The 11,097-nt window shown below is 51.4% G+C and overlaps 1 protein-coding gene across 3 annotated transcripts in view; it reads left to right on the top strand.

Moving 5' to 3' along the window:
- Window positions 1-1,743: 1,743 nt before the first annotated feature.
- Slc43a2 (solute carrier family 43 member 2) overlaps window positions 1,744-11,097 on the top strand; it is a 44,546-nt gene continuing 35,192 nt past the window's right edge. The window contains exons 1-2 of one of the 3 annotated variants that reach the window (XM_046446914.2): window positions 1,744-1,870; window positions 2,759-2,955. In XM_046446914.2, coding sequence (XP_046302870.1) covers window positions 2,796-2,955 — 160 coding nt within the window. In that variant the 5' untranslated portion in view covers window positions 1,744-1,870; window positions 2,759-2,795. Of the gene's footprint in view, window positions 1,871-2,055; window positions 2,074-2,252; window positions 2,359-2,758; window positions 2,956-11,097 lie in introns of those variants that run through there. The other 2 variants (XM_046446916.2, XM_046446915.2) reach the window with 2 other exon arrangements.

Below are 11,097 nucleotides of genomic sequence, written 5' to 3'. Positions count from 1 at the left end.
AAACAGCCCCAAAGAAGAAAAAGATGTATTGGTGGAGAGGAGCCCATATGGGTAAAATTGTGAATGTGAACTTCAACTTGCAGAACAAATGGTAAAGTTTCTGAAAAATTTTAGCAGAGGTCCTATTTGCATTTCCCACAGTTTACTGGATGGAGTGGGGAATGGATCTGAGTTGTATGATTGTGTGCTAGGGACATAAATGGACAGATTAAATATTTAAGAAATATGGTTGTACTGGTGTGGTCATAGCAAGTACCTAACAAATATTTGTTGAAAGGATGGTTCACTATATTTACCTTATTTAAGGGAGATCGGGAGTGGCATAGTTTTGAGGGAGAAACTGAATAATTATTTATGTGATGTTGGGGATTGATCCCAGGGCCTCCTGTACACATCCCTAGCCATGGAAGGTGAATTAAAAGATGTATTTGAGGTCTGGAGAGGGTCTTCAGGCAGTTGGCTAAAAGAAGGCAAGTGAAAGAAGGGAGAGCTGTCAGGTGCGGTGGAAACCTTGAATAAGAATCTATGGGGTGGGTAACCCAATAGGTAATCAGCCAGGATCCTCCTGGCACAAACCAACAATACCAACCAGCACTGTGCTGGAGAGGATGTCCCTGCAGGGAGGCCAGCGGCAGTTCACTGCAGCAGAGGGCGCACTGGGACTGGAGGAAGAGGAATAGGAGGCTACTGGGGCTCCTATAGCATTGGGATATTGAGCCAGCTCCTGGAGTACACAGACTCTGGGGAACACAGGGTTTTCCAAGGTCAGACTAGTGCCTCTGGTCAGGAAGACGCTGCCGGACAGCAGAACCCTTAGAATCCAGCAGTTCCTCGGGGCAGGGCCGGCTCTTCTGCTCAGGGAGGCCAAAGCACTCTTAATCCCTGGCGACCCCTCGCACAAAGACCACACAGATACTAGGAGCTTGGCATTGCCCAGGGCTCACTCTGCTGAGAGGACCCATACCAGAAAGAGATGTTCGGGATCAGGGAGCACAAAAATGACTGATCTGAGTTAGGCCACCCAGGGGATCAAGGAGAGCGGGAATTCGAATGGAAGCCTCAGAGTCTGAATGGAGGACCAGAGAGACAATGTCCTAACACAGGACCGATAAGACCTAAACTCCTGCTTTAAGATCCTCAAGGGACACCTATTATGGACCCAGCAGATGGCACCTAGGAGAGGGCAAGAAATCGGTGAATAAGGAGTGCAGGGAAGAGGGGTCCGAAGACCGAGACCCACAGACTGCACCTGGATGGAGACCACCATAGGCAGGAGAGCGAGGAACCAGAACACAAAGCCTGAGAAAGTCGGGATAACATCTCTGCGAGGGAAGGAGGCAAGTGGGGACTTCCGAGAGTGAAACGACCTGCGCGGAGTCACAGCATCCACGCGTGAAGCCTAAGGGCTCAAGGGAGCTGGAGACAACCTAGCGGGTCAGAGGAGAGCGGAGTGCGAAATCGGAGCTGACCGCCACGCAGCTGGGGAAGTCCGAGGAGCGCGGGAACGCCTAGCTGAGGACCCAGCCCAGGGTCAGGGCTCCGGGTGGGGCTCTGGAGAGGCGGTGGAGCAATGTCCCGGGGGTTCCCGGCCTGGCTGCGGCTCCACTTTAAAACAGCAGAGTCAAGACAAGGCCCACAGCTGCCCCAGGCCCCCCCAACTCTCTTGTTTGTCTTCAAGTCCGGCCGGAACCGGCTTCTGCTTGCCGGGGGGCGGGCGGGTGGATGATGATTGGTCAACGCCTGTTTCCAGCCCCCACTCAGCCAATCAGCAGGCAGCAGTGTTTTCATCTTAGGGTCGGAATAAAAGGGCTGGAATAAAAGAGGGCAGAAAAAACGCCGGGCGGGCCCGACACACATCAGTAGGAGCTGGGTGAGCCGAACCCCGGGGATCCGGGTCCCAGGCCAGGGAGTGGGGGGTCAGAAGCCGCACAAGAAGGGGCTTAGAAAATTTGTGAATATGAGAGGGAAGAAACTGGATACAGGATCCGCCAGGGAATAGATTAAGAACCCGGGAGGGAGCTGAGGGATGGAGGGACCGGGGTCTGCTTCTATGGAAACGGACTGATTGCCGAGGTAACAGCCCGGGATGGGGGCTCTTCGGCAGGCTCGCGCCGCCGGTTTGAACCGGCTTCGCCTCTCCCATGCGGGGTTCGCGTGGCCGCAGCGCCTAGCGACCTAGACAGTGGCCAATGGTGCGGCAGTTCCTGCGCGGTCAGGCCAATGAGCGCTCCGTGGGCGGGCCGTTCCGGGGCTTGGTGCGCTGATCTTGTGGTTGAAAGAAACAGCACTGGGGAAGGGTCTTGAGTGCGGGCGGGCGGACGGGAGCTCGTCAGAGTCCCTGGGAGTGGCAGTACTCAGGTATGCCCCTACCCAGGTGGCCATACCTTAAGCTTTTTCCCCTTCCGGCCCCCGGGCTAGCTATGTCAATCCTGAGGGGGTTAGGACTAATTCCACGTCCTTGAGCATGCGTTAAGTCCATTCCTGCCTCCATGCCTCAGTTTACCTCGGAATGCGCTGAGGAAAAAGTCTTTCTGCCTGGCCAGGGAGGCTCCAGAGTAGCTGAGGGCAGTGTGGTACGAGCCTGCCGTGGATTGAGGGGTGGCCCAGGTCTGGGACAGGGCTGGGGCTTGCTTGCCTCACCGCACGCACCTATAGCCAGGGCCGCGGAGGAGTGACCATCTCCCCGCCTTGGGACAGCGGTCGGGGGCGGCCGTACGGACTGGGTAGGGCCGGCGCTGACGCGGAGGTCTGTGCGCAGGTGGCTGCAGAGCCGGGCTGCCGCGCCGCGCCGCACCATGGCGCCCACCCTGGCCACTGCCCATCGGCGCCGCTGGTGGATGGCCTGCACCGCGGTGTTGGAAAACCTCCTCTTCTCGGCAGTCCTCCTGGGCTGGGGCTCTCTGCTCATCATGCTGAAGTCCGAGGGCTTCTACTCCTACCTATGTACTGAACCAGGTGAGATGGACTCCTTGGGCTGGGTACGGTTCCTGGAGTGGGGTCTTTGGGAGAGGGCGGATGGTAGTGAAGACCTGGCCAGCAATGCCCCCCTCGCTGCGCAGAGCGTCCCGGGTTTCAAAAGGCCCATTTGATCCTAACCTAGCTCTGCTGGGTACGTATTATTATTTTCCCGTTTCATGGATGAATAAACTGAGGCTCGGACCAATCTTTTTATTTGCCCGTGCTGGAGACTACCATAGACCCAAAACTCTCACATCCAGGAGTTTTTTCTACTAGCTAGGAACTGGACTTATGTCCTCTCTGTGCCTGGAACATTGCTGGCCTTGCAATAAACATGTTGCTCCGTGGTTATGAGAAAGAGGAACTCCTGATTTAGGGGCTGGGGTGCAGCGAGACAGAGGAAGTGGCTTTGCCTCCACCCCAAGGAGGTTTCATCTAGAATCTAGATTTTTTTTTTTTTCAGTCAGGCCATTATGGAGTCTTCTACGGGCTTGCCGGATACAATTTCTTGTCTATTTTTGCTGCTTTATGATTCTCCAAAGGCCACTTCCTCCCACGGGCTATGAGAACATGTCAGTGGCCTTCCAACCCCATGGGGAGGAAGAGGAAGGGGGACATTTATAGAAACGATGCTAGGTTTGCTCCCTTCTCTTTGCTTCACCATTGGTGTTGCAGAAGGCAGGCTGAGGATGCTTGCAGTACATGAAATCTGTCCTCTGCCCCTTCCCCTAAGGTCATACCTTCCCACCTTAATTGCTACAGATCAATAGGTTCAGCCAAAGAAGCTCCCAATTTCTACCTTCCTTCTTAGACAACTGTGTTAGGAAATGCTTCCCTCTACCTTCTCCTTATCCCAACAGAGGCTGCATAATAGTTGAACTCACATAATGTCTCTCTCCAGTGCTTGAGCCCCTTCTGATGGAGATATCCTAGATTTGTGCCCTCAGCATTGCCACTAGTGCTTCTTTTGTTTTTAGAGTTCTTAGCAGGAAGAGAAAGATTTGGACCAGCCTGCACTGCCTGTAACCCTGTCTCAGATCCCCCCTCTTTCCCTTCTCTGATCTGTCCAGAATATTCCTGAGTGTCTATGGAGAATTAGCAGAAGTTAAGGGCAAGAGAAAGGGAGGGAATGCAGAGGCTGCCTAGAAGAGGACAGAAAGTATATCATTTATAACCAACCTTTAGCCTTTAGCCACTCAAAAATATTTCCTAATAGCCTAAGGGTTCTTGGCAGGCCTTTCCCCACATCAGCAAGAAATCTTGGGAGATGGGAGAGTCAGACCTTGTTCTCTGAACAAGCTTTCTGTTTTGCCCTAGAGATGTTAGGAGATTAATGACTCTTCTGAAAGGAACAGGTTGGACTGTTTGCCTCTTCCTCTCTTTGAGGGTACAGAGAGGGTTTTAAACACACACGAAAATCATCATCCTTTGACAAAGCTGTTAGTAACTCATCCAGACCAGAGACTGTTGCAGTCAGATTTTTTACCCCACTGTGGTGTGAGAAAGGTCAGATACTAGTTTTTTTTTTTTTTCTCAGATTGTTCACTGATTTATTTTATGGTATTGGCAGCATGCGGCTGGTCACTTCATTCCTCCTGCAACCTTGGCTTCTTTCCTTTCAGTGGGAGGAGTCCCAGAGATTGTGCCAACACAGTGCTGAGTTGGTATTTAAGTCCTTGAGAGACCTGACGACAGGTTATTCCTACACACCAAAGTGAAGGTGAAGGGTCAGGATTGTGGGTTGAACATCAACTTCTTATCCTGTTTCTTTGCTCCTGCATCTGATTTTGGTTTTTCTGATTATCTGGCAAACCCGCTGACCTAGCATCCTCCTGGGGGAAGCCTGCTGATTCCTCACAACTTATCTCCCTGGCCTCCCTGCTCCTTGCATCTTGGAGTCCCTGTAACCTTTCAGAGTCAGAAACCCTTGTGCTTCGTTTAACTGGGAGTGCCTGGCAAAGTTAAGGTCAAGGTTTCCACTCAGGCCTAACATTTTCAAACTTGGTGGTTGGCTGCATTGTAGAGAAGGCCATTTACTGAATTTATTTAGACTTGAAGAGTTGACCAGTGTGCAGCTCATTGAGTTGCAAATTTCTCAGCTTTTTTGTTGCTTTCAGGACTGAAGTTGGAGTTTGTTCTCTAAAGAAAATTTACCTGAACCTGTTAAAAGGTTCCGGGAACCTTTATTTGGGACTCCAGCCAGAATCTGGCTATGGACACGGTGTTGGGTTCCAGCTTGGTGAGGTGGGAGAAGGAATTCTCTTTTGTCCCTCAACTTGTTTTGCCTTGCCCACCAGACAATCAGAAGTGACAGGGCTGGGGCTGGGAATTGGATGAACTTGGTGTAATATCCACCAGGCAGATGTTGGCAGCTGAATACCACCTTAAAACCCCTGATGTGGACAGAAGACCAGTTAGTTTCCCATCCTGGGAAGAGTGGGACTTTCCCAATGTTGTGTCCTTTTAGCCTCTAGATGGACACCATAGCCACCCACACCGACCTCTTTCTTTGTTTTTTCGGTTGTACAGTGGCCCACTTTGACAGGGTCAGCTCAGCAGGATGGAGCTACCTGTGGAAGTTCAGTCTCCTTTTTCACCAACCACACATTAGTAAACATTTATTGAGGTGCTGTACTGGGGGTGCAGAATGAGCAACTCATGAGAACCAGACTCCATGGAGCACAGGGTGCTGAGAGTGAAATCAATGATGGGAATTTGGTTGTGATCTGGTAGGAAGCTTCTCCGGTGTTGGTGAGGAGGAGTCAGGGAGCCCTGGGGCAGACCACATCTTGGAGGAAAGGAGAGGCTGGGACAGCAGAAGGCTAGTGACGTGGGGAGACATCAGAGTTTGTAGGGTCTGGGAGGTCACTTGGGAGACTTGGTTTTATTCTCAAGGAAGAAGCCATAGAAGTGGAGGAGGGGGGACTCTTCGGAGCTTTTAGGAATTGTGGAGGGTGTGCTGGGTGCTGGGTGTTGGGTGGAATGAGGGCTGTGAAGGTGGAAATCTTCATGGCCTCTGCTAGAGGAAGGAACCACCCAGCCATAAACCTGAAGGCAGACCTAGGTTCTGAGCTCTTGACTACATGGCTGCTGTGCCTGTGGTGGGAGGGAACAGGGCAGAAAGACTGCTGTCCTTCAGGGAAGCAGGGCCAGCCCTGGTCCCCACCTGGCCAAGTGGGGGTACAGATGTGGACAGGAGAGTCCCCTGCTGCTTTAGGGCCCTCTGTTTTTATGAGCTTCTTACATATCCACAGGCCAGTGGTTGACATCTTTCAACAGTCTAACATTTTGCACTTGCACACATGTATAGTTTGTGTGTTTGTGTGTGTTACTGGGATTGAACTTGGGGCATTCTACCATGGAGCTACATCCCCAACTCTTTTTACTTTTTATTTTGAGGCAATATCTTACTACGTTGCCCATTCTGGCCTCCAATTTATAATTCTCCTGCTTCAGCCTCCTGAGTAACTAGGATTCCAGGCATGTGCCACCACTCCCAGCTAACCTTTCACTTTTATCGTTGTGTATGCAACTGTTTTTACTTTTTTCTCGCTCGTTTGTTTGTTGTTGTTTTACAGTGCTGGGTATGGAATCCAGGGCCTCACACAAGCCGGCAAGGGTTCTACCTGGGCTACACCTCCAGCCCATTCCTGGTTTATTTTGAATTTTTAAGACAATCCCATTAGAACCAGTAAGAGGGGTTAGAAATTGGTGCACACAGCCTCAGGGTGTGTCACAGAGAAGAGTTAGGACCCTTGGCTAGCAGCAGCCCAACCTTCCTCCTCCTCATTTCATGACCTGATTTCTCTACCCTGTATCTGTTGGCCTCCTCTGGCTTCTTGGTAGTCCATGAAGATTTAACAGCCTGGGGTTGGCTTTCAGTGACCTCCTAGGAGATTTTGGGTGTGTATATATATATGTGTGTGTGTGTTTGTGTGTAGTGTGTGTGTGGGGATTGTTGAACCCAGGATCTCATGCATGCTAGGCAGGTACTCTGCCACTGAGCTACTTTTTTATTTTGAATAGTTATCTAGACTCGCCTTGAACCCTTGGACTCCTTGCCTCAGCCAGCCCCTCAGGGAGCTGGAATCACAGGTGTACACCACTAGGTCTCACTAGACAACATGGAGGGACACCTGGTATTGCCTGACACTGTGTGACAGGTTTTTCCCAGTTCCATTCTTTCAGCATTTTCTCCTGAGATACAGGCTGCCTCTAACCCAAGAGGACAGCATCAGCATAGCCCAAAAGTTAAGAGCAAGAGCTTTGGGTTCTGACAGCCTGCATTCAAGTCCAGCCTCTCCCAAGACCCTCTGCCAGTAACTGACCTGTGCTGAAACTCCCCATAGAGTCATGTGGAAGGAATATGGGGTGAGAGTGGGAGGGCGCTAAATGACCCAGGGGTTGAATACCCCTGAACTCTGTGGCCAGCGCACACAGGCCCTCTGCAGAAGGAGGCTGCTACTGCCATGACTATACCAAGGGGGTTCTGCCCTCTGAGTGAACGTCCTGCTTCTTGTTTGCTCTGTGACTGAGCTGACCTCTCACCCACATCTCTCCTGCTAGACTGAGATGATGCTTCCTGTTGCCGGATAGACTAAGGGTTGGAGACAGGAGATCCCAGGGCAGGTACCGTCAAAACAGGGCTGCCCAGGCATCCCACTCTGGAGGGGGGCTCAGAAAGCAGCCAGTCAGCCGGGCATGGTGGCGTGTGCCTGTGATCCCAGCAGCTCCAGAGGCTGAGACAGGAGGATCGCGAGTTCAAAGCCAGCCTCAGCAACATTGAGGTGCTAAGCAACTCAGTGAGACCCTGTGGTCTAAATAAAATATAAAACAGAGTTGGGGATGTGGCTCAGTGGCTGAGTGCCCCTGAGTTCAATCCCTGGTACCAAAAAAAAAAAAGAAGAAGAAGAAAGCAGCCAGCTAGAGAAGAGGCTGACCCCAGGAGTGCAGAGGGCCACCAGCCTCGAGCTCCTTGGCTCCCTCAAGCATCATCTGAGGAGCTGCTCTGGAGGCTTGCCACTTTCTTTCTTTCACTGGGGCAAAAGGGAAAGGAGCCACTTTGACCCAGGGAGACTTAGGGGAGCCTGAGTAGGGTCATAGCTCCCTCTTTCCTCCCCAGCTTTTTCTTTGAAGATTTTGTTTGTGTGTCTTCTGAATTGGGCTCAACAGTGCAGGGCATTGTTCTCTCTTTCTTGGCCCTGGGTCTCCTAAGTGGCCTTCATCCTGTTGTCTTCGGCACATTCTGCCATACCAACTGCTTGCCTGTCTCCTTGGTTCACCTTCCTCAGCTGGGCTAGGCCACTCTGGCCACCCACTGAGGAGGCATCTGTTTAATAAACAGGTGCAGGTGAGGCACCCCATAGGCTGGGCTGGGTGGGGGCTGAGATCTAGGCTGGGACCAGGGCAGCACCCTGGGGCTTGGCACTTCCTGGGTGCTGATCTGTTTATCTCTCTCCTGATAGCCTGCGTGTGATGGTGTTTCGGGCATCTGTTGGGGCTGAGATTATTCATGTGGGCTGTTTACTGCCAACAAAGCTCCTGGAATCACAGAAGGTTTAATTCCCTCCAGGAACAAGGATACTCTTGCTTTGCTCCCTGGGCAGGCAAGTGAGGCCACTAAGTCCCCCAACTGCCAGGCTCATCTGGCATTGGGCTTTTTACTGCCTGAGGCAGGGGGGCGGAGGGCCAGGTGGCCCATTGGCAGGGATTTGTTTAAGAAAAGAAGGCTGGTGGCCCAAAGTGCAGGTCCCTTTTCTGTGATGCTCTAGGATGAAAGAGGGAAGGACATACCCTCACCTCATCCCTAGCCCCTCTCCTTGGGGGGCCCCTTGTCTAGCTACTGGGTTATTCAGATCTCTAAACAATTTAGGATGCTTCTACTCCTATGCCCACACCTAACATGTCAGGGAGACTGCCTTGGGATTTTTTGTTTGTTGGGGATTGAATCTAAGGGATTGAGCCCATGGTTTCACTCATGCTGGGTGAGCAATTCCACTACAGAGAGATACCCCTATCCAGTGCCTTGGGATTTTATCTTCCATCTCTTATCTCTCTCCCTCTTTTTTTTTTTCTTTTCTTTCTTTTTTCTTTTTCTTTTTTTTCTTTTTTTCTTTTTGGTACCAGGAATTGAACCCAGGGGCACTAAATCACTGAGCCACATCCTCAAGCCATTTTTTTTTTTTTAAATCTTGAGACAGGGTCTCACTAAGTTGCTTTGGGACTTGCTAAATTCCTGAAGCTGGCTTTGAACTTGTGATCCTCCTGCCTCAATCTCTGAGCTGCTGGGATTACAGGTGTGCACAGCCACACCCGTCCCATCTCTTGTCTCTTGCTGAGGGAAGTCATGGATTTAGGGATCCAGCTGTGGCTCCTCTCTGAGGGTACTGGGGGTTGGGGGCTAGTTCTCTCCTTGTGGGCAGTGATGCCTTGCCCCCCTGCTCCTTGTTCCCCCATGACTTCCTATAGCTGCAGATCCTATGGACCTCAGGCCCTGAAATTTCCCACATCCCCAAGTGCAGCAACTGGCCCCTGACCATGCATGACCATGACCAGGTCTCACAGACTGGCAGTCTAGGCCCTGGGGCATGCTTGCTACCGACTACTCTGTCCCATCCATGCTGATTTGCTCATATCCGCACATTGAGCTGGAAATGGTTGTTGCATGTGGTGGCCCTGTCCCTCCACCGCAGGTCCAGTTCCTGTTGCTGCTCGAAGAGGTGACACCTGAAACCAGCACCCACCTGTGTGGCAACTCAGCCTTCCAGGAGCTGCTCCGTGGTGTGCGAGCCAGTGGCTTAAAACTATTCTGCATCCTAACAGGCTCAGGGGACCTCACCATGAATTTTGGCTGCTGGGGTGGTGTACTCAGTAGAAAACTGAGAGAAAGTGGCAGGGGCAGGGCTCTGGCTTGTTAGGTTTTGTTTCTGTGGTTTCAGGGAGTTAACTTTGTGCCTGTAATCTCACTAAATCCCCTCTATCTTTGACTTGGTTCTGCAAGTCCTATTTCCTTTCCTCTCTTGATCCTTTTGACTGTTGTCATCCAGTTCCATTGTTTTCATTCATTCAGTAAACAACCTCTGTGGCCAGAGCCTAGTGAGGTGCTGGGACCAGGGGTAACCAGAAGTAACCCGAGCACAGTCCTGCCCTCAGGGCTCACAGCCCAGTGGGAGATTAGACACCTATTCAAGCCACCCGACGTGCAGTTATAGAATTGTGGTTTCCTTTCACTGTGACCAGCTCTGCTGCTAGGCAGTTAGTTGCACCATTACCCCTACCCCCCACCCAGCCTCCAGTAAGAATAAAAACAACATTTGGGGGGTTTTTGTTTGGTACTGGGGATGGATCCCAGGGGTACTTAACCACTGAGTCACATCCCCAGTCCTTTTTCATATTTTATTTAGAGACAGAGTCTCCCTGAGTTGCTTAGGGCCTCGCTAAATTGCTGAGGCTGGCTTTGAACTCGTGATCCTGCTGCCTCAGAATCCTCAGCCCCTAGGATTATAGGCGTGCACCCATCTTTTGGTTGTTACGAACACTTTCTATGCCTGTGTGAGCTCTAGAACGCTGTCTGGACTTTCTCATTGATCTTCCTGAAAACTCTAGAGGTAGATGATATAATTATATTATGGCCATTTTACAGTCAAGGAAACTGAGACACAGAGCAAAATTAAATCACTTCTCTAAGGTTATAGAGTAGGAAGTAAAGGGACCAAAATTGGAACCCTGAAGCCAGGTTCCAGCACTGCCATCTCAACATGCCCCCCAGCAGGGCTTATTGGTCAGAGGTTGTCTGGGGCATGAATCACCCCAGGTGCTTTCTTTTCAGTGACCTTGGGGCAGCTCCAAGAGGCCTGGGCAAGCCTTTGCAGACCTCAGCTTTATAGCCCTGGCGCCAGAGGGCTGCAATTGGGAGGCAGGCCGTTATCTGAGCGAGATTTTCCTTGACTCTCCAGCGTAACCTCACAGCTAATCAGTCTGCCCCTGCTCCTGCACAGTAGTCAGCATCTCTTGACTAGCAGTCCTGACAAGGAGTTCCTCAGCTGCATTCTCAGCTTGGCCCCTGTCTTTCCATCCTTAGCTGCCACGGCCCTTTTTCCTCCCTTTTTGTGTTGTTTGGGTGCTGGGTGGACTTTGGAG

The sequence above is a fragment of the Marmota monax genome, unplaced genomic scaffold (genome assembly GCF_021218885.2).
Source record: "Marmota monax isolate L192 unplaced genomic scaffold, Marmota_monax_Labrador192_F-V1.1 WCK01_AAM20220418_F8-fsc00138, whole genome shotgun sequence".
NCBI classification, from domain to species: Eukaryota; Metazoa; Chordata; class Mammalia; order Rodentia; family Sciuridae; genus Marmota; species Marmota monax.
The sequence above is the reverse complement of the archived record's forward strand: the minus strand, read 5'-3'. Positions and strand labels throughout refer to the sequence as shown.